At 51.6% G+C, this 22,136-nt stretch overlaps 8 protein-coding genes across 8 annotated transcripts; 4 read left to right on the top strand and 4 right to left on the bottom strand.

The window, feature by feature from the left end:
- Nucleotides 1–1,545: 1,545 nt before the first annotated feature.
- Nucleotides 1,546–4,381, bottom strand: COCMIDRAFT_9928 (uncharacterized protein; the record flags this gene model as incomplete). Its single annotated transcript, XM_007695150.1, has 5 exons — nt 1,546–2,774; nt 2,824–3,874; nt 3,931–4,048; nt 4,132–4,163; nt 4,331–4,381. The coding sequence occupies 5 exons, from the start codon at nt 4,379–4,381 to the stop codon at nt 1,546–1,548; spliced, it is 2,481 nt and encodes an 826-aa protein (XP_007693340.1).
- An 821-nt stretch (nt 4,382–5,202) lies between these two features.
- COCMIDRAFT_109557 (uncharacterized protein) lies at nt 5,203–6,264 on the bottom strand (the record flags this gene model as incomplete). The annotated part of the gene is made up of 1 exon (XM_007695149.1): nt 5,203–6,264. The coding sequence occupies one exon, from the start codon at nt 6,262–6,264 to the stop codon at nt 5,203–5,205; it is 1,062 nt and encodes a 353-aa protein (XP_007693339.1).
- A 743-nt stretch (nt 6,265–7,007) lies between these two features.
- COCMIDRAFT_109559 (uncharacterized protein) lies at nt 7,008–8,684 on the top strand (the record flags this gene model as incomplete). Its single annotated transcript, XM_007695148.1, has 2 exons — nt 7,008–7,398; nt 7,480–8,684. The coding sequence occupies 2 exons, from the start codon at nt 7,008–7,010 to the stop codon at nt 8,682–8,684; spliced, it is 1,596 nt and encodes a 531-aa protein (XP_007693338.1).
- A 2,587-nt stretch (nt 8,685–11,271) lies between these two features.
- On the bottom strand, nt 11,272–11,577 carry COCMIDRAFT_109560 (uncharacterized protein; the record flags this gene model as incomplete). The annotated part of the gene is made up of 1 exon (XM_007695147.1): nt 11,272–11,577. The coding sequence occupies one exon, from the start codon at nt 11,575–11,577 to the stop codon at nt 11,272–11,274; it is 306 nt and encodes a 101-aa protein (XP_007693337.1).
- Nucleotides 11,578–12,576: 999 nt separating this feature from the next.
- On the top strand, nt 12,577–15,738 carry COCMIDRAFT_9924 (uncharacterized protein; the record flags this gene model as incomplete). Its single annotated transcript, XM_007695146.1, has 2 exons — nt 12,577–12,896; nt 12,945–15,738. The coding sequence occupies 2 exons, from the start codon at nt 12,577–12,579 to the stop codon at nt 15,736–15,738; spliced, it is 3,114 nt and encodes a 1,037-aa protein (XP_007693336.1).
- A 636-nt stretch (nt 15,739–16,374) lies between these two features.
- On the bottom strand, nt 16,375–17,592 carry COCMIDRAFT_109552 (uncharacterized protein; the record flags this gene model as incomplete). The annotated part of the gene is made up of 1 exon (XM_007695145.1): nt 16,375–17,592. One exon carries the CDS (start codon nt 17,590–17,592, stop codon nt 16,375–16,377), a length of 1,218 nt encoding a protein of 405 aa, XP_007693335.1.
- A 691-nt stretch (nt 17,593–18,283) lies between these two features.
- On the top strand, nt 18,284–20,478 carry COCMIDRAFT_41480 (uncharacterized protein; the record flags this gene model as incomplete). The annotated part of the gene is made up of 7 exons (XM_007695144.1): nt 18,284–18,513; nt 18,841–18,973; nt 19,029–19,475; nt 19,523–19,825; nt 19,876–20,118; nt 20,166–20,397; nt 20,444–20,478. 7 exons carry the CDS (start codon nt 18,284–18,286, stop codon nt 20,476–20,478), a joined length of 1,623 nt encoding a protein of 540 aa, XP_007693334.1.
- A 964-nt stretch (nt 20,479–21,442) lies between these two features.
- COCMIDRAFT_30865 (uncharacterized protein) lies at nt 21,443–21,774 on the top strand (the record flags this gene model as incomplete). The annotated part of the gene is made up of 2 exons (XM_007695143.1): nt 21,443–21,542; nt 21,572–21,774. 2 exons carry the CDS (start codon nt 21,443–21,445, stop codon nt 21,772–21,774), a joined length of 303 nt encoding a protein of 100 aa, XP_007693333.1.
- Between the last annotated feature and the right edge of the window lie 362 nt (nt 21,775–22,136).

Genomic DNA, 22,136 nt, shown 5'->3' with positions numbered 1-22,136 from the left:
GCGTTTCTGCGGCGCGTGCACGGTTAGTACAGGGCACGTGTGTGATTGCCCATTCCATTCGTAGCAGTAGTAGTAAGTACCATAGGAAACCGTTTTTTTCTTCTTCTTCTTCTTCTTCTTCTTCTTCCCACCCCCCACGCGTTTCTTATCTTTGCTTTTTCTTTCCCGTAACCCGAGAACCGCGTTACGGGTGGAAAAAAAAAGGAAAAAAACGGATAAAGAAGCTTATGTGAGTGATTTCCGTTTCTGTTTTTTTTTGGGGGGGGGGGGGTGTCCTTTTACACAAAGTATTTGACGATGACGGTGGTTGCTCAGGGTTGTGTTGCTGTATTTCTTATATTCCCCCACCCCCCCCCCAAATGCCAAAATGAAAGATGGGTATTGCGACACGTTGGTTTTGAGTTGGTTTAAAAAAAAACCCAAAACTTCACATGTGTCAGAGCTAAACCTTTTCTTCCTTGTCCTCTTTTTCGTACAATATATTCGGCTTCCGACGTTTGCATGGAATCATCACACTGCATTGCATTTGCATACCTCACCCGCCCCCCCCCCCCGCGGGTCCAGTCACGTACATACACAAGTTATTACTCCGCTTTGCTTTGCTTACCGCTGTAACAAGCAATCACTGACTATCCCTGATAGTCTTTGGGTGCTTGATTTCCCCTTTTCCACTACCCTTACCCCTGGTTTCTTTTTTTCTTCTCTTCTCTTCTCTTCTCTAGGAAATTTCAATAGGAAAAAAAAAGATGCTGTCGTACAACCGTGACACAAAAAACTCTTATTGATTACCTCGGATGCGGCAATTTCCTCTTTGGAAAAGATGGGCAATGACTTTCCGGTCTCCTACACCCACCGACTTCACCGCTTCTTTTATTTTATTTTTTGCTTGCTGTACCCTTGGTGTGTACGTATGTCTATATATGCATGTGTGTGTGTGACAAAAGTTGGAGACTGCAGTTGGAGTAAGTAAGTAGCTCATCACGGCCGATTGACACCGTTTTATGTATATCGATCCCGGGAGATTGGGTTCGGGAAGTTCCGGGTATTGCTTATGTCGGTGAGCCAAGTGTGTCAGCACTATGTTTGTCGATCTCGGTGATGACATATCGTTTGTGAGGGGACACACGGAAAAGAGAGAGAGAGAGAGGAATAAAAGTACCAAACTATCAATTTTTTTTCTTGCAGATTAAGAAAGAAAGGGGGTAAACCTATATACGCCAAAGGGGTATGCTTGTATGAGTGAGACGATGCCAATGCAAAAACGAGAGAGAGAGAGAGAAGGGAAAGAAGATGGCTTACTACATTGGCATAAAAACACCCAAGGGATATAAGAAGAGTAGATAAAGGAAAAGAAAAGATGTATGCCATGACAAGGATAAGAAAAAAAAGGGTAGAGAAGCAAAGGAAAAAAGGTCAACATCTACAACAACAATCCCACAATCGAACAATTGTCTAATCCGATCAACTCACACACACGCAAGAAGGGAGGGAAAAAAAGAAAGAAAACTCCAACAAGAACAACTTTTACCTTCAAACTTCCTCACCTCAAGCACCCTCAACCTTCTCCTTCTCCTTCTCTTTCTCCTTCTCCACCTCACCTTCCTTGTCCTCCTTCATCGGCGGCGTAAGAGGCGGCCCCAAAACCTCCTCTACAAACTCGCCCTCACCCAAGCGACCCCCAAACGTTTCGACCTCCTCAATCTCCTCTTCCTCTTCATCTTCCTCGGTAATACCCAGGATCTCGCCGCTGCGTCTACCCTGCGAACTCGTGCCACGGCTTCCCGAGCCCCCTTCTCCGCTTCTGCCGCGCCATCCGCCGCCGCCGCCTCCTCCTGAGCTGCCGTTGCCAACGCCTGTGTTGACGTTGAGCATGGGGCCTTTGAAGACGCTGCGTTTGCGTTTCGCGAAGACGAGGCCTGGGGATTGGGGTGGCATTGCGTGGCCGTTTCCGAATGCGGCGCTGGATTCGCTGAGGCCGGGTGGGTATCTGGAACGGACGACGCGGATGTTTGAGGGGAAAGAGGATGATGTAGGTGTGGCCGGTAGGACTTTGATGCTGTTGTGGGGAGATTTGGAGGGCTTGTGCGAGTGACCGGATGTTGAGACGGCGGGTGAGGCAAGCGAGGCCGACGAGGTTGACGAGGCTTTGCTGTGAGAGTGGTGGTGGTGTGGCATGCTGCGGATCGAAGACACGGATGATGACGTGGACTTGCGGCCTCGGAGACCACCAGAAGACCGGCGGTATGACGACCGTGGTGTCAGTGGAGCCGGAGACGCTGATAGTCGTCTTACAGAGCCTGAGCCGTGTGTGGAGGTTCGTGGTCTGGTTGAAACCGGTGCCATTGGCGGTGACTTTGGGTTCGTGTAAACGGACGATCGGTTGGCTGTGTTAAGCCTTCGTCTTCCTCCGTCTGGAGACCTGTTTTCGGGCAATTTTGGAGACTGCACACTGCTAGCTTTCGAGTTTGGTGACCGTGCGCGCTTCGATGTTTCTTTTATCCAATTCCGGAGGGATAGCAGATGGCCAATGATGGGCTGCTTTCGACGCGGTTTGGGCACGAATCCGTTTGGCGAAAGGAGATCGGGATTGGAGACAACCTGCAGCATGCTACTACGTGATCTCCGTCTATCAATGTCTTTCGCAGGAAGTGGTGGTCGTGACGCAGAGTGGGATTTGCGTCCTCGGGGAGGGTCAATCGGAGGTAGGGGCTTGTCTTCAATTGTGAGATTGGGAGAAGTTAGCGATTCTGGGAGACGGGGTAGTTCTGGAGCACCTTGTCAAAGTTAGCATCATTCCTCGAATGAGAGAATCGTTTTACTCACCATGTAGACTGCTGCGGTTCGCCGTTCTACCGCGACTTTTTGGTGTCTGGGGTAGATGGTACCCTTCTTCGTCTGTTTCCCTAATGGTAGGCGCAAGCTTGTCGAGACGACTGCTTGCAGCACTCAACCGCCGAATACTCTTTGCTTCTGCCTCCCTTTCTTTTCGTTTCCGCTCTCTCCTCCTGGCTTTTCGTTCTTCCTTCTCGAGCAACAATGCCCACCAACCGGCGAGAGAGTCACATCTTTGTGCCAACACATTCTCAATCACCATGTCAATGTCAACTCCAGCAGCACGCATACGCTGCAAAACCTCCTTCTCTAGCTCGGTGGAAAAGGGAGCGGGTTGTTGCAGCTTTAGCGTCTCCTGCTGGCGCGGCGCGTGTTCCGACAACCAAGGGTTTTGGAGTATATCGGCCAAGGTAGGACGCAGAATCGGCCGTTTCGAAAGCAAGGACTGGCATAACTCCTTTGCCTGTGGAGGAAAGGAATCTGGAAACTTTGGCTCCTCTTTCAGGATTCTTGTCTTGGTAACCATTTCATCATCGTCGTCAAAAGGCAGCTCGCCCACCAACAGGGCGTAGAGAATGATACCCAAACTCCAAACATCTACTTTTTCACCAGCATACTTTTCGCCCTTGAGCATTTCCGGAGCACTGTAGCAAATTGTCCCGCACCATGTCTGCAGATAGTTGGACTTGCCCTCGTACTCACGGGTGAAGCCAAAGTCGACCAGTTTGACATCGCCGTGTTTATCCAGGAGGATGTTCTCGAGCTTGAGATCGCGGTGGACGCACGACTTGTTGTGGACATAGGTGACGGCGCCGACAAGCTGGGTGAAGATGCGCTGGACCTTGGCAGGCTCGAGAGCGCCCTTTGCCAAGAGGTAGTTGTATAGTTCATCGCCGGGACAGTATTCGAGCACCAGCCAGACCATCTGCTCCGTAACTATGACTTCGTACAGGCGAGCAATGTGGGGATGTATGAACTGGCGGTGGTGGTGGATTTCGCGCGCGAGGTTGGCATCGTCCTTTCTCGCGCTCTTGAGCACGACCTGTGTTGTGGTCAGCGTTGTGGTATCGAGATTGCGGCCATGCTCCGACGACGCACTCTGGAGCCATTGCTGAGTTTGTGCGAGGCCAAGTAGACTTTTCCAAAGCTGCCCTTGCCTATCAGTCTGCCGACGGTATAATTGCCGACCGTCTTGAGGTCGGTGGCTGCGAATTCACTGTTGAGGGGGGGTTGTCAGGATACGGGTGCATGTGGAGGACGCGCCGGGAGCGCGCGCATGGCGTGGCAACGAGGGCTTACTCGAGTAGCTGTTTATACGAGTTTGCAAGCTGCTGTTCACGGGGAGTCAGCGGGGCCAAGTCTCTCCATTTGTTGCATTCTTGCATGCTCTCATGTCTGTCGCCCAATTTGCGGTCGTGGGATTTGCTTGTTGCGGGCGCACAGGCGTTTGGCTGGAGCGGCAAGGGACGGATGAGAGGCAGATGAGGAGCAGACGTACCTTCTTCCTCTGGGCCTGAATCTCAGCCTGGGCTCTGAGATTTGACTGCATGGAATGATGCGCCGCTGCTCCGTGGGATCGATTGCGCAACCAGCGTCATCTATGGACAGGCAGGAGTGTGGACTGGCGAGCGCGCGCCGCGGACGGGGACGAGGGATGAGACGGCGATGCGGTAGAGGCCGTTGGTAGCGAGTGGAGACGGGCGGACGGACGGCAAATGCCAGGGGCCTGGGATGGTCGACGGAGGCAGAGATAAAGATGTCAGGTCTGGCCGGGCCGTAAATGGAAGAAAACTATGTACAGTAGTATTAGTTGTGAATATCACGGAGGGGAGTCCAACGGCCGCCGTCAGCTCTCTCCTGAGCTTGGTCACGACTGGTGCTGCCATGTGTTCGGGCAGCGCGATCCTGGTCGCAGATCTCCGGGATGCCGCTCGCCTACACAGAGAGGGCCCCCCTTGGGCATGCTCATGCTCATGCTCATGCTTACACTGCGACGGCAGCAGGGCCAGCGACATGGTGTGCTTGCTCATCCGACACGCCCAAAATAAAACAAAGAGCGTGTGTGATTTGGAGGGTTTCAGCACTGCTGGCCCTGGAGTGGGCGTGCACGGCGAGCCTCTTGACCTCGACGGTTGCACTGACTGGCACAAGAAATTAATATAATAACATCACACTACCCGTCCCATGCCACGAACCGAAACAACGAACAAGCAACTCAGGGCGGATGCAGCCCTACCGAAACATTAACGGCACAGACACGCCCAAGCTAGCCATGGCAAAACAAACTTAAACTCGTGCACCCTGTCCTTAGTAGTAGTAGTAGTAGTAGTACTACCACCACCACCACCACCATCACCACTACCACTACTACTACAGTTTGCTCCTAACCCCCGCCGCTCCGACACCTATGTACGTCTGGCCCAGTCTCAGCATGTCGACTGCCTCTTGCACCATGTCGTCGACAATCTGCTTTGCGGGCTTGATGTCGTCAATCACGCCCGCGACCTGCCCCATCAGGAACGGGATGTCGACGTCCTTGCCGTCGTCCATGTCCTTGGCAATGGGCACAATGCCCGCCTCGGTCAGCTTCTTGATCTCGTCCTCCCTCTGGTGCCATTCCTTGATGTAGTCGTTGTACCGGACCCGCAGAGGACGGCCGCTGACCACCAGTGTGCGCCCCGTGTCGGTGAAGTCGGCCGTGACAACATTCTCCTTGTGCATCTTGGAGCAGCCTGCCTCGGTTGACGCGACAAAGCGCGTGCCCACCCACACGCCCTGCGCGCCTTGCATCAGACTGCTGGCTAGACTGCGGCCGTTGTAGATGCCTCCTGCAGCCACCACCATGGCCGCCTCGCCCGTCAACGGGCTCTTGTACTTGCGCGCAACGTCCACGACAGCCGGTATCAGGATGCTGTTTGCAATGTCGCCCGTGTGCCCACCGCCCTCTCCGCCCTGCGCGCATACAATGTCCACGCCAGCGTCCAGCGCCTTTTTCGCGTGCTTGGGGTGTCCGACCATGTTCATGATCAAGATGCCCGCCTCATGGAGCCTCTTGATCGTGCGCGCAGGAGGCACGCCCACGGCGCTCACAAACAGCTTTGCTCCGTTCTTGATAGTCACCTCGATAAGCTCGTCCAGCTGGCCGTGCGTGTAGTCGTGGTTCGTCTTGCGCGCGCTGCCGCCTACCTGAGGCAGGGCAAGATCGACACCAAAGGGGAGATTCTGGTCATCAAGGTTGGACTTGAGGTCGTCGATGATGGACTGGAGCTGGGCAGGCGTGTAGCCCAGACCGCCAATGACACCAAGCCCACCAGCGTTAGACACGGCGGCTGCCAGAGGACCTCCAGAGGTTCTCGCCATGCCCGCTAGAATGATGGGGTACTGGATGCCCAGCAGCTGGGACAGGGGCGTCTGCAATACTCGTGGCGCCATGCTGGTGAAAGGGAGACAGCTCTATGCGGCGCCATGATGGGTCCGGGGAAGTGGATGCTAAATAGCGCGCCTCCTGCTTCATGTCTCCACATGTTCAGGGCCCGGGTATTTGCCGGTAATGGGCATTGAGGTTGGCGAGTTTGCGATGGCCATGCCTCGGTTCATGCTTGTACCTGTGTTGCTTCCCCGCAAGACCCTGTCGCCGCACTCGGCCAATTAGCATCCTCCGACTACTCGCCCTCTACACAACCAAGAAGAGTGGTTTGGACTACTTGACGGATTTTAGGACCTTTCCTGCTGTGCTCATGGTAGCCTTTTGTATCAATTGAACAAAAGACGCCGACCCGCTCTGGCTGCACGCCTCCAATCTTCCAACCCAATCCTCTCACTTTCCTCCTACTCAATCTGACAAGGGGCGTACTCACCCCCCGCTTATTGTATGTTTACCTCAGCATTAGCAATACTACAACGAGACACGCACGTGCCCAGCGACCAATAGCATACTACCTATAGTATCAGAAAGCAGAAAAGAGCTGTCTACTCGTTTCACCCCACCCACCTGTCCCTCCGCGGCTCGACACCACTCGCCACCCATGCCCTCCTTCAAGATAGGAATATTACCCAAAGCCAAATACACTACTGGAAACAGTCATGCAGCTTGCATTTACTAGCAAAATCCCCTGTATATATCTATCATATAACCATGTTGCCTCCATGTCGGGCAGAGAATCCACCAAGTCATCATGTTGGCCTCAATCAACATCGCCACTGCAATCGCAGTGATTACTTCCACGGCCAGCGCTGCGCTCTACTATCCAGATGTCCAGACACATCTCCTTGAGCACATCCTCGTCGACAACTGGGGCGCCTACGCATCCAACTTTTCTTCTGCAATCATGCCCTGTGACCGCTATGTGACGCAGACAGGGAATGCTGCACTGACCAGTGGCCGCACGACGGCAGCCCAGTGGATGCGTGTTCTTTTCCATGACTTCATAACGGCCAATGTGAGCGCAGGTACAGGTGGAGTGGATGCAAGCATTGGGTTTGAGACGGCGAGGGAAGAGAACAAGGGGAGTGCGTTCAACGACAGTTTTACCTTTTGGAGGCCCTATGTCAACGGTGCTGTTTCGAGTATGTATCCAATCTTCGTTTCAATCGTCATGTTTGTTCGTTTGTTTGTTTTTGTTTCTTCTCAGCTAATTAGAGAATCAGTGTCCGATCTAATCGCAATCGGAACCGTCATGTCGAACAATCTATGTGGAGGCAACAACATGCCCTATCGCCCCGGTCGCATTGACGCTCTCTCCGCAGGCTCCACAACAGGCGTCCCAGCGCCAGAAACAAGCCTCGAAGAAACCCTCGTCTTCTTCGAGCGCGCTGGCTTCGAAAAAGTGGAAGATGCCATTGGCCTCACGGCCTGCGGCCATACCATGGGCTCGGTGCATCATGGTGGCTTCCCCGAAGTGGTAGACGAAACATTTGTCACACCAAACAACACCAACGGCGGTAGCAACTTCGACACGACACGCGGTGTCTTTGATCCCAACGTTGTGGGAGAATATGTGCATTGGACGGGCAATAAAGGCGGCCCATTGGTGACTTCGCACAATGAGACTATGAACTCTGACCTTCGGCTCTATGAGAGCGACGGTAACGCTACCATGCGAGCATTGCTTGCACAAGGACCTGCATTCTTAGATACTTGTGTCAAGCTTATGCGCCGCGCCATCGATACCGTGCCATCTCACGTGCAACTCGGCGACGTCGTCACGGCAATCCCCGTCAAGCCGATTAACGTTACGTATGACTACTCCCAGATCGATGGCAAATTGGTGTTTTCGGGTAAGATCAGAGTGCTGACTGCAGCGGGACACGGAAGTCTAAATTCACTTACACTTCGCATGGGTCAGGATGAGACGGACATTGCACTTGTCGCCGAAGCCGAGACTGGGCAGTCTGTTTTTGGTCGCGGTGCTGCTGGATATGGGACCACGACGTATTTCCCTTTCTCGGTATCTGGACCCTCGATCCGGAATGCAACTTCCTTTTCTGTGAGTGGTGCGGGTGTTCAACAACAGTTTTCGATTAGCGACCATATATTCGTGGTGCAGAGTTTGACGGCTCTTGACGGCAAGGCTGTTAATACTACTGTTGCTGTGTCGGCGCCTACTAGCTCTTGCGAGGATATTCATGTGCGTATCGCTGCACCTTTTACACAACCCGGGACATTGGCACCGAAGATTAGCGAGAAGGACATCGTGGTGAGCGCGTTACCCGAGACTCTGGACGGCTATACACTGTGTAGTGGCAATCTTATTCTAGATGATGTGCCAACTGGCCTGCTCACTATAAAAGCACTACAAGGAGGAACCACTGTTGATACACTGTTGGTAGACAGTGGAAAAGCAGGCTGGTAAAAGTCTAAAGAATTGAACTTTATTCGGGGGAGTGTTTTTTTATCACTATCATGTCTGGTACATGTGACCAAGAAGACCAGTACTTACCTTTTGGAGCTGGCCATAGACTCACACCCTGCCCCAACTTGATCTACCTCGTTCACAGCCAGCACATCCCGTACCCGCACTCATAACACCCCGCAACATGATACCAAATGCAGAAAAAAAAGATGCACAAGATCGCGTCTTACACTATTTCCTGCACCTTTATAGGCGATAACACTACACTCAACAGCAAAACAGGTATCCCCTCCCCCCTCCCCTGCCGTATATAAACCCCGTTAGTAACCCGAACCGACTTTTACCCCCAAAATCCTCCCAACTCACCACCCTTGGGAAGAAGGGAAAAAAAAGATGAAATACTCCCTTCTCCATCCCCTGCCAGCCTCCCGTAACAAATCCTCTTCATTATCTCAAATCCGTTTGTAAAGATCAGAACTGGGACAAGCGGGCATCGATATCGGCTTCCCGTACAACATGGAAAAAAAAGAAGAAGAAGAAGAAGTGCTGTTATGAAGGAAATACGAGGTACTGTATCTAGAATGTTCGTTACGTGGTGAGCTAATCACTTCGAGGACTGACTGTGCTGAGAGATTCTTCAGTGCATCAGTGTTACTCGTGGTTGTTGTGAAGGATTAGTAGTGCTGTGCATTTTTGGGGGGTTATGCTTTGATGGCAACTTCCACAAACGAAAGAAAAGGTGCGGGAATTAAGGGGAGGGAATGGTATGATGGTAGTGTGAATAGTGGTATTAAGTATAAAAAATGCATGTAAAATGCCCATCCCTGTTATTGTGATTCATTTACTTAGATCTACTTCGAAATGGTGTAGATGCTGCACCATGACTCTCTGTCTCTCTCCTCTTTTAGTTATAAAATTAGAATAAGAAGAACAAGGACACAGAGGGATCTTGGAAAGTCTTTCAAACGCAGATACGTTATTTTAAAACTTGGCCTAACCAACCAACTCCCGCGTTTTTTGTACTGGGTTAGACAAAATACCAGGTATTTTTTACACTGAAGTAATAGGGGCAACTCAAAAATACCGGAATGATAAAATAAACCCTTCCTTTCTGTTTTCCCCTTTAATTCAATCCACCAGTGTCCAAAAGACAATGCATAATAATGGTAGCAACAACAACAACAGCCTGACGAATTGTCGTCTTCCTATCTCTCAACATTTAGCAAAACTCACTTCTTCTTATGACCCGCCTAGCGTTTCTGTTTAGCTCTCGTGTTACGCTCCTCTAGCACGTCTTGAAGAATATCACGAACGGCATGCGCTATCCGATCCATATCACCGTCACTCATAGGGCGGCAGTTGCGAGCAATAAGATCCGCGAATGACATCTTGGGCGCCTTGCGGGCCGAATCTGTAGGCGTAGCAAGTGCAGACTGTGGAGAAGAAGACAAAGGAACAGCATGAGAGACTGACATTTGCTATTAGCGTTTGACTCCATTTATTTGCCCATTGACCTGTTTGTGTCCATTGACTTTACCCTGCGTGCCTGGCTGCGGTGGAGGCGGCGGTGGCACGGGTCCAAAGGGTCGACGTTCAGGTGCAGGCTCAACGCCGTCTTCCTCGGTGTCGTCGTCGTACTCTGCGCTATCTTCATCTTCATACTCGTACTCACTCTCCGTCACCTCTTCGTCTTCCTCTTCGTGCTCCTCGTGCTCCAGCTCGTGCATGGGTACTTGCCCGCGACCCTGTGCTTGCATGCCGCGGCACAATGTCTCTAATCGGGCAATCTTCTTGCGCTGCTCCTCAGCCTCCCTTGTCTTCTTGGCAAGCTCCTCCTGCATCTTTTGGCGCTCCTCGACCATTTCGCCAATATTTCGATTGGTGATGTCTTTGTGGCGCTGCAGATTTTGGTTCTCCTTTTCGAGGCGCTTCGTCTTCTTGGACATTTCTTCCATTTCTTTGCGAAACGTGAGAAAGAGGTCGTTGGAGTTGTTGAGGGTTTCCTCAACCTGCATCTGGTCAGTATTAACCATGATGATACAGACCAGCTAGGGGTGGAAGACTAGACATACCTGTTTGAACTTTTCGACATAAATGTTGAGCTGGGTACGGAGTTCGGTTTCGGTTTGTGAGAAGGTCGAGACCTGGCGGGTCAATTGATGCGACTTTGACGATTCGGCTTCTTGCTGCTTGCGCTGCTGCTCGAGGCGGGCAGAATGATACTGTATCTCCAGCTCCTTGAGCCGAAGCATAGAATGGTACTGCAGCTCGCGCAATTCGTATTGGTCGATGAATGACTTGAATTTTTGGCGGAATCTAAACATCTTAGCCAATGCAACACACATGCGGATTCCAGACTTACAGCTCGTCCAACTCTTGCTCGGCTTGATTCTGTGGCTCTGGCCCATTCGCAGCGGCTATACAATCGTCGACGTCGTTGACAAGATGCTCGAGGCGCTCGTGAAGTTCCTGGCGGGCGGCCGACTCGCTGGTCTCGAGCTTGTGCAGTTCATCCTTTAACTTCTTGTTCTCTTTTGCAAAGTCACGCGACAGCTTGTCGAGCTTGTCCTTCATAGTGGTGACCTTGTTAAGCTCCGAGCGCTGGGCGTCCTTTTCCTTTTGCAGCTGGTCGCCGCGCTTCTTTGCCTTTTGGTGTTCGCGCTCGGTGCGCTTCATGTCGGACAGCAACTCGGTGTATCGCTTCTGGACGACCTCGAGGCGAGAGAGGGGGCCGTCCATGTTGGAGAGGAGCGAGGAGAGTTCGCGGTTTGCTTTCTTGACTTCGCGTTCTGTCCATGCCGTGGTCAGCCAGCGATTTATTTTTACATGAGAGGGCCGTGGGCCGTGGTGATGGCGATGGAATTGCACATGTGGTGTACGCCACCTCGAGCATCCCCGCCCCCACCACTTGCACGGCCAGACATTGACGCACCAATTTCCAGTTCCTGCTCCTTGTCGCCTGCCTGGTCGAGTTCGAGTTGAGCAATCTTGGCCTGGATCTGCTTCTGCTGCTCCGAGGGATCGGCGGCCTTCTTGCCCTTTGCCTTCTTAGCAGGCGCTGGCGCAGGCGCCGGATTGTGCTGTGCGGGCGCCATGGCGGCAGGTGAGGGCGATGTGGTGGTACGGGAAGAGTCGTGCGGTAGTCGAGATGAGTGAGCAGATGTGGGCTGGCCGTGTTGGGCGACGGTGGCCATGAAGCCGTGGCTGGTGGATCCCGTGGTGGTGGCCTGTGACGAAGCCGCTGCCTATGCCACCATGCCCATGTACAGGAGGCGTCGGAAGAGCGAGGTCTACGCAGCGGGGGTGCGCGTCCGCTGTGCAGTGCAGCGGCAGCAACAGCAGCAGCGGCAGCCGAGTAACAATGCGCGCGGAGAGGATGTGGCCGTGTCTCCGCCGACGTCTCGGAACAGCGTGGTGCACAGGGCGAGAGGGCAAGCAGAAGCAGATGTCGCAGTCAGTCCGGGCAGTCCAGTCGGGTCGGGCGAGAGGATGGACGGGGTGGGGGGAGGCAGCAGGCCGTAGTGTCGTCGACGTTGGGCGGGCACCACGCAGGCCTTTTGTCGTCGGAGTAGGAGTGAATGTACGTAGTAGTACTTCGCACCGTCTCCACCACGCCCACGAGCTTCAATATCGACCAGGAGCACATGGGCCAGCGCCCGCTCCAGCCAATCCACTGCCCATTCAGGCACCCTCTGCGCCGCTGTGATTTTGCAGCCTAGCCGTGTTGGGTACAGGGCGCACTCGGCCAATCGGCGACACAGGCGTCATTGCTGGGCTGCTCAGCATTTCTGTCCCGCCTTCGTATGTACAGTACGCTCACATTATATGCACGCTCTAGGCACGAGGCATTGCGACGCCTATTCACCCATCCGCACCCGGCCCACGACCGAATATGCTGCGCTCTGCTGGGCGGCAATTCCCGCCTAGGCTGCCGGCCACTGCGCGACGACACTATGCCGCTGTCGCCAACGCCACCGGCCTGCCCACTGTCGGCCAACAGCTCCATGGCTTCACCCTCAAGCGCGTCAAGCAGGTGCCCGAGCTCGAACTGACGGCCCTTCACCTTCAACACGACAAGACGGGCGCCGAATACCTGCACATTGCCCGCGAGGACACCAACAATGTCTTCTCCATCGGCTTCAAGACCAACCCGCCAGATGCCACCGGCGTGCCGCACATCCTTGAACATACCACGCTGTGTGGCAGCGAGAGGTGAGGAAACTCTCAGGGACCTCTACGAATCACAAACTGACGGCCCAGGTACCCCATCCGCGACCCCTTCTTCAAGATGCTGCCCCGCTCCCTGTCCAACTTCATGAACGCATGGACCTTTGCCGACCACACTGGCTATCCCTTCGCCACGACCAATGCCCAAGACTTCAGGAACCTCATGTCCGTATACCTCGATGCGACCCTGCATCCACTTCTCAAGGAGAACGATTTCACTCAAGAAGGCTGGCGCCTGGGGCCCGAGAACCCACTGGCCAAGGAATCCGACGACCCAAACGCAAAGCGCATCGTCTTCAAGGGCGTCGTCTACAACGAGATGAAAGGACAAATGTCGGACGCAAGCTACCTGTTCTATACCAAATTTCAGGAGCATCTCTATCCTGCCATTAACAACTCCGGAGGCGACCCACAGAAGATCACCGACCTTACCTGGGAGCAGTTGCGCAAGTTTCACGCCGACCACTACCACCCCAGCAACGCCAAGATTCTCACATACGGTGACATGCCATTGGAAGAGCACTTGAAAGAGGTGGACAGCCGCTTGAGCAGCTTTGACAAAATTGCCGTTGACCAAGAAGTCAAGGCGCCAATTACTCTTGACGCCCCCAAGCACGTCACCGTTCCCGGCCCTCTGGATCCGCTTGTACCTCAAGACAGGCAGTACAAGACCTCGGTCACTTGGCTGATGGGTGGCACTGCCGATGCTGTCGAGAACTTTGCGCTTGGTGTCTTGAGCAGCCTGCTCATGAGTGGATACGGATCGCCCCTATATCGTAATCTTGTTGAATCCGGACTGGGTGCCGACTTTAGTGCAAACACGGGCTACGATAGCGCAGGGCGACGGGGAGTCTTTTCGATAGGGTTGGATGCAGTCAAGGCAGATGATGTACCCAAGGTTCGCCAAGTCATTGCAGAAACCCTGTTTGAAGCTCAGAGGAATGGCTTCGACAAGATCAAAGTGGATGGTATCCTACATCAGCTTGAGCTCTCACTGAAGCACAAGACAGCAAACTTCGGCATGGGCATCCTCCAGCGACTCAAGCCAGGTTGGTTCAACGGCATCGACCCAATCAAGGCTCTTGCATGGCAAGAAACCGTCGACGCCTTCCAGAAGAAGTACGCTGAGGGAGGCTATCTGGAGAGCCTGATTGAAAAGTATCTCCTCACCGACAACACCCTGACATTCACCATGCAGCCTTCCGAGACATTCAGCCAAGAGCTTGTAGACGAGGAGAGTCAACGACTAGCAACCAAGATTGCAGAGACTACCAAGCAGTTTTCTAGTGAGCAGGAGGCACAAAAATATCTAGAAGACCGGGAGCTTCAGCTGCTACAGGTTCAAGAAGAGGCCAGGAATGAAGACCTAAGCTGTTTGCCTTCTGTGCATGTCAAAGATATCCCACGAGAAAAGGAGCGGAAACCATTGCGCCACACCGACTTGGATGGTGTAAAGGTTCAATGGCGCGAGGCTCCTACAAACGGTCTGACATATTTCCGTGCAGTGCACAAGCTCCAAGACCTCCCAGACGAGTTACGGGAGATGATTCCGCTCTTCACAAGTGCTATTATGCGCCTTGGTACCAAGGACAAGACAATGGAGCAGCTCGAGGAACAGATCAAACTCAAGACGGGCGGTATCACTGTCGGCTACCACTCGTCTCAATCACCACTGTCACTCGATGCCTACGAGGAGGGCATGGCTTTCTCTGGCTACGCCTTTGATCGCAACATCCCCGACATGTACGAGCTTCTTCGAACAATCATTCAAGAGACGGACTTTGACGGCCCTGAAGCTGAGAAGAAGATCCGGGAGCTATTACAGAGTGCAGCAAGTGGCGCAATCAGTTCCATTGCTGAGTCTGGTCATTCTTATGCCATGCGATTTGCCGAGGCTGGTATAACTCCTGTAGGGCGTCTGGCGGAAGAGACAGGAGGTCTTACTCAGATCAAGCTCATGACTGCACTGGCGTCGCAAGAGTCGCTCAGTGATGTCATTCAGAAGCTCAAGGCTATTCAGTCCTTCACCATCGCAAACAGCAACCAACTCCGCGTTGCGCTCAACTGTGGGAGTGAGAGTTCAACACCCAACCAAGAAGCGCTCAGCCGGTTCTTAAGCACCCTACCAAAGAACGTGTCAGTCCCAAAGACGTCACAACAGAAGCAATACCCTCGCAACGCAAAATCATTCTTTCCCCTGCCTTATCAAGTCTATTACTCGGCTCGCACTGTCCCCACTGTGCCCTACACCCACGCCTCTAGCGCGCCTCTCGAGATTCTTTCGAAAATGCTCACCTTCAAGCAATTGCATCCTGAGATTCGTGAGAAGGGTGGTGCCTACGGAGGTGGTGCCTACGCCCGCGGTCTCGGTGGTCTTTTCGGCATGTACTCATACCGCGACCCCAACCCGCAAAACAGCATGAAGATCATGGCTGAGGCCGGACAATGGGCGCGCGATCGCGCATGGACAGCTCAAGATCTCGAAGAAGCCAAGCTCAGCGCCTTCCAGGGCCACGACGCCCCACAGAGCGTCAGCCGTGAAGGCATGCGCGAGTTCCTCTCCGGCGTCACGGACGACATGCTGCAAACGCGGCGCGAGCGTCTCCTCGATGTCACAGCCGAGCAGGTACAAGCCGTCGCTGATGAATTCCTTGTCCAGCGCGCCCAAGAAAGCAGCATTGCTATCCTTGGTGAGCGAAAAGACTGGGTCAAGGAATCCGATGGCTGGCAGTTTAGAGACATGGGTATGTCAGATGCTGCCAAAGCAGTAGAGGAGGCAGAAGGTATTCCACAAAAGGACGATGGCGTCCCGGCTATCGCTAGCTAAAAGCCTACCTCCATCGCTTTTTACGCCCTTTTTATGACGATTTGTATAGTAGAAATGTAAGATTATGTAAAGGAAGAAAAATTAGCATTACTGGCGTTGAGCCTTTCGGGTAGGTAGAATGCATAGCGCTGGTTATGAGTTCCCTTTCTTAAAAAATATTCTGCTCTCTCTTTCTCTACATACGTCGTTGTTCTCCTTCGCACGGACCCCTCAAATTCCCCAAGTTACTTACTCCCCTTTCCTTATTCTGTTCTCCTTCTTTCTCCACACAAAATCACAGCGCAACGAACAGATTCTTCACAGACGACCATGCATTTTTTTTCGCCTCCATGGCTGGTCGGTTCTGTCTTTCCTCCTCCTCTCTCTCCCTCTTTCTTATCTTGTATAAGAGAGGGGAGGTGATGGAAATGCGCGAGAAAAATCCATCGGTTTCTTTCTGAATCCCAAACTATCCAGTCTTTCATCAGGCACGGTGGAGGGACTCGGGAAGATTGGGGACGAAGAAACGAGATGGGGCACCTGCTTTCAGACCTACCTGATTTCAGAGTGAGACTCTTCTCCTGGTAGACTAAATGTGGGGGTACATTTATTATCGTTTGATATCATGATGATTCGCTGTGTCTCTATGTACATATCCTACAATTCGATTTGATCCTGAGCACTAGCATCGCCACGCATCTCGCTAGCCTTGATGATCAACCGACGGTAATCAAGCACAGCTTGCTCGAGCTCCTTGCGCTTCAGCGCTTCGTGATCTGAATGCGCGACGAAGATAGAACCGGGACCGTATAGATATCTCTTGTGGTCGCCGGAGAGAAACGGCACGTCGGTACCGTAATTCACCGTGAGAGTGTCGAAGCCATCGACATCGCAATCGATGTCTACGACGCCGTAGCCCTCGTTGCCCCAGATGATGTCTAGATCGCCGCCTTGCTCTTGCGCCGCTGCTTTAACGCCTTGAAGCGTGTCGACGATTTGTTCGCGAACGAGCTTGGGCGTGCCGGCCGCAAGTCGCGTCGCGATGTTCGCAGCTGCGGTTTCGGCAACCACGTTTGCGGCGACACCGCCCTGGACGCGCCCGAAATTCATAGTCGTGTTTCCGTACTTTTCGCTCCAGGGGAGATGTTGTCGTAGCTTGAGCAGTTCACCTAGTGCCTCGACTAGGATATCGTTTGCGCTCACGCCTAACCACGGGTACCCGGAGTGCGCTGCTTTTCCTGTAGCCTTGACTTCGAAACCTAACATGCCCTTGTGTCCACACACTAGCTTAGCTTCTGTCGGCTCCCCGAAGATGACGATTTCGTGAGATGAGGGTCGTTTGGACCAGTCGCTGAATGCGCGCATGCCATCACCACCTGTTTCCTCGCCGACGACAAATAGCAGCGAAATGTCATCGTACAAATGCTTTCGTATGCCCTCTGCAGCTATAATGATCGGCGCAACACTTCCTTTTGCATCCACGCTGCCGCGGCCCCCAATCACGCCGCTCGTCTCGTTGTAGTAATAGGGCCAATAAGGCGGCACCACATCGATGTGCGAAGTCAGGAGGATGGTGGTTTCTCGTTTGGAGCCGTAGGCAAGCAGGTTGTACCGGCCGGGTGAGACTTCTTGTCGCTCGACCGTCCAGCTGTGCGACTGTAGGTAGGAAGAGAGCCAGTCGCCGACTTTCTTTTCATTACCGCTTATCGATTCGACTTCTATAAGGTGGCGGTGGAGGGAGAGGAGTGACTCGGATTCGGAGGCTGTAAGGGCTTGGAATTCGGAGGCGGAAAGGAGCGTGGAGGCGGCTTGGGGTGGGGTGGCTGTGAAGGCGCTAAGCGCTAGTGTACAGAAAGTGAGGGCCCGGAGGATCATTTTGGGCGTTGTGTGAGACTGTTGATGCCTCAATTACGAGTTTGTGGTAGAGGTTGAGAGCTTGGGGAGAGCTTGGTGCTTGCGAGAGCTTAGCCGGTGATGACGATCGTGACGCTAAACCACCTTGTTGCATACCAGCCTCTCCATCTTGCATGCAGCATAACGTACTCAAACCAGCACTTGGACGTCAATATATAAGCCCTTCTTTGAATTCTGATAAATTGATGCAATAGGGTATGCTAGATGGCTGGATAAAACTCATGATGACGGTTAGCCTCACATTTCATTGCCGGTCAACTGAAAAGCGCTTATGCGTTGTCGCAGCTAATCCACCTATGATTCGCATATTACCTGAGAGCTGCGCCTCGTGAATGCCCAAGGTTGATACCAGGGCGCATAGAGCGAGGCTGTGACACTCAATGTTGCTGTATTGATCTAATAGCCGCGCGGTTGACTATGAGGCCGAAACAGACACTGTCATGGATCGGGATCCTCCTCAAAAACGATAGATATAATCTTGAGGAGGCTGTTTTGTGTTACATACGATTTCTCTCCTCGCACATCGAAACCAATAGCTGCTGCGCTCTGCTTCTGATCGCTTTTACACTTTGTCACCTGGATTTTTTGTTTCCGTCCCGCGTTCGGCGTGTCAGACACTGTTCATATGAGGCAATCATCGAGAAGGTCCGTCATGGTGGTGAAGAAAATTCGAAAGACAGCGTCGCATAGTCGCAATGGTAAACATTGGGACCGGATCTTTTCTAAACCACGAGTCTGCGATGATCATCCTGTTCATCAAGATCGGTCAGATATTAATCAAACAAACGACACAGAATCGGAGCCCTTGGGTGGAAACAACGAAGTATCCGAGCGGGAATTAATTACCAAGCTTCTCGGGAGCTTTGAAGTATCCAATGTTTCGTGGGAAGCTAAAGTTCTTACTAAGTTTCTTTCGCAGCAGGTCGATGAAGTATTGATGGTCCAAGACGGTAAACCATGGGCATGGATAGATGATCGAGAGATATATGCTGGGCGTTGTCGGGATTACCAAGGAAGCTTCGATGCGAAGGAACTGCGCGAGAAATTGGAGCAGCCGGTTCGTTGTGTATGACACTTTGTCACAACAAATCTAATTGAAGGCAGCGCTTTGGTCATCCGACTCTTCGAGATGTCGATCAGCGTATGATGTATTTTGTGACTTTCTATCCACCATAAAAATGTCGACGTACTTCGCTGACAACACGGTAGATACATTTCTAAACTGACACCAAGTTTTGTCTGTGCCTTGGCTAAGACAGGTTGGCATCACCAGATGAAGGCATTACGTGATGCAATATGGAAGCACATTGCTCTGGAAACATCCATACGCGTACACATACCGGTATGTCTTGTCTGAAATACATGTATTGTACCAGCGACAACTCACGAAGCAACAGACACTAGGCTTTATGACATATCAACTAGAATTTCACATGGCACATCTACTTCTAAGGCCATCAAATCAGAATGGAAGCTCGGTTACGGATGACTCGATAGTAGACCTCTCATTTCTCGAACTAGCCAATGCCGACGGACAAATCGTTCCCCACTCGTTACATCGGGGGCATATGACTCTGGTGATCTGTGGTTGGAGTGATCTCCAGTGGACAGGGTATGTTTTTACTCAGGTTGACAACGATGACCTGGATATCGAGGAAATCGACGAATTCAAAGGACACTTCTTAACATCCGAGTATGGCTTCGACTTGACCACCCCTTCACAGTCCATCACAGTCCGGGATGCAAGGAGATACTGGCTACGTTTGGTGGCGCATCGTATCCAGTATGTGTTGCAAAAATGGCTTTATCTTGTGCGAACGATTGAAGAAGGCGTAGAGAGATGGGTACGCTCCTCTCTCCACATGCTCATCCGCCAACTAACACATTACAGAAATCACAAGACCGTTGTAATAGTGGTGTCACTCGCGAAGCCGTGACTGCTGACGACATTAAAAAATCTCTGGACAAGACCATACAAACAATGCAGCTTCTGCGCCAGCTCCGTGACACGCTTTCAGCCACGCTCCGAGCGTACCACTATTTCAGCCAACCACACGGCGATATGTGCTACTTCTCAGATATCACTGACTGTTTTTCTGTACAGAGTAGCATTGTCGAGTCGTTTGAGAAACTCACGGATCTTTCGACTAGACTTTGTTCACTCGATGACTCTTGCAAGCGCTTTGCAACGCATGTACGTGAAGAGCACTATGGACAGAGCTTTTTTACTAATCACGATGTTAGTTGGGGCGTATACTTAAACTCGAAAACAACCGCTCGATAATACAAAGCAATCGATTCAATCAAGAGAGCAACATGTACCAACAGGCTAGCCACCAGCTGAACGAGCGTGTGCATAAACTAAACGAAGAAACATGCATACTCAGCAAGGATATGCGCAGACTTAACGAAAGAAGCACAGAAGCAGCATGTGCCAATCAAGAAGAAGCTATCAAAACCAGTCGCAGCACACGAGTGAATGTCGAGGCATGTGACACCATCACCGTCATACCCGCTATGCTGACACATACTAGTTACTACTACTCACCACCCCTCTTGGCATGGTGCTTCAGTACTTTAGCTCTGAACAGGAAGTTTTGTTCTTTAAAAGGAGCCCCACAACATTTGTTCTCGCGACGCTTGTTTTGATGTTGCTCCTTCGTTTGCTGGCGTTAGTGCTTCAGTACGGAGGTACCTTACTGCGCTTCCTTTATCGAAAGCCGTCCGCCGACCCGATGAATTCCCAGCCGCTGGCCCAGAATTCGAGTGAGTAAAGAGTCACGTATTCTGCGAACACATTTGACATGACTAGATACCATCGAGCTGGAACAGGCACAGAATGTATGACAATTCGGCCAGGGCACTTTGTCAAACGGAGTACTCTGTGCGCTCTCATCTCTCATTCGGGTAGACGCGGCGAAAAACACGGCACGGTGCAGGTTTCGAGATTAACCATTCTTCTTCTGTATAAGTACCAGCGGCCGCCCGCCAAAAGCTCGGGTAACCAATCCCTGCGCATGCACCATTTATGAGCTACCGTTATAAAAGTTGGTCTATAGTGTACGATGTGTGACAATTCATAGTTTGCTCTTCTTCAAGCATAGCTGAACTCTCCAGATCGTGTTGTCTTGTTATGTAATGATGAGTTAAGCTTCTATGGATGGGATGAAAGATGACGAGTAGACGAGAAAAGGAAAGTGAAGCAAAAAGGTTTTTCCGAAGGCCACAGCTCATATGGGATTTCCACCAAAAAGCCTGACACCAAGAATATAACACTGGGGCTGTTGACACAAAGGCCAGCATGGGGATGGTGGCACACGGTGGACAGAAATATGGACACTCAATATGGATTGTACTATACAGTCGACAACATCGTTCACCCGCGCCTTTCAGTATTTTAAAATGCTACTAGCTTTCTGGAGTTCGATTGACCTTAGTTGAGTGGTGGACTGTGTAGAGTATCCATGTTTTTGTCCACCGGGTGGGTGACGTGTGCAACACTTGTGTCATAAAAGCAAATTGACAAAGAAATCTAGAAGGGGGGGAAGGTCTCCCCTGATCTCAATTGTCCGCTGCGGACAATGCTGATTTCTTATATAAGTTGATGATTCTATTTTCATTGCTCTTCCCGTGGTGAATTCAATCAACCTTGCGTTTTGCAGGTACATCAAATACCAGAGTGATCGTGTATTGTAGTGTTAGAGCCTTGGATTAAAAGAGCTTAAACTACTACCATGACATTTCACCCCAATCCGCAAACCCCTCATCCCTGCGCGACTAGTACGGAGGGGATAATCTCTTCGTCTCAGTCATGTTTGCCAATGCCGCCGCCCCCGGCAGCGCGTGTGAGAATGGCTGGAAAGAAGAAACATACCTTCGTATGGCAGTGTGCAAGTACAGAATAGTATCTTGTAAGTTATATAGACTAACAGTTATGCAGTGCTCTTGTGGTACTGTTTCCATACCCTACAGGAGCAATTCTTGCCCTTCTTGTGGTTACGCTCGATGTGGCAATTGCCACATTACAAAAGTCCAGCAAAGATAGCATGGTTTCTCGCCGTCAACATAAAAGCTACCAAAATACGCACCGGGCCTAGCTTCCAACCATCGAGTCCAGGACAGACATACCAACCCGAAACCTAGCTATCACATAATCTCTCAAACAAAAGATATTATAATATTTTTATTCTTCTCTTCTTTCTGCATTACTATGCACCTGACCAGTCATGGCCAATTTGTTATTTAATTTACTGATTGCGCTGAACAAGAGAGTATATCTATGAACTTAGAATAGATAAAAGCGTTTGACAAAGGTTTTGTTGATACTAAAATCTGAGAAGTAGTTAGGGTGTTCTGAGGATGATGGACCATGTTTAGGCAAATGAATAAAGATAACGGAGCTAATCACGTGATAACGTGTCTGTGCACCTCGTGCACGGATTCATCTCGTGCACGCTGAACACCATCTCAGCGATCTCAAAAATGAGGCTTTACAACGCCACATA

Source organism: Bipolaris oryzae (genome assembly GCF_000523455.1).
Source record: "Bipolaris oryzae ATCC 44560 unplaced genomic scaffold scaffold_275, whole genome shotgun sequence".
NCBI classification, from domain to species: domain Eukaryota; kingdom Fungi; phylum Ascomycota; class Dothideomycetes; order Pleosporales; family Pleosporaceae; genus Bipolaris; species Bipolaris oryzae.
Note: the sequence above shows the minus strand (reverse complement) of the source record. Positions and strands in the feature narration are given on the sequence as shown.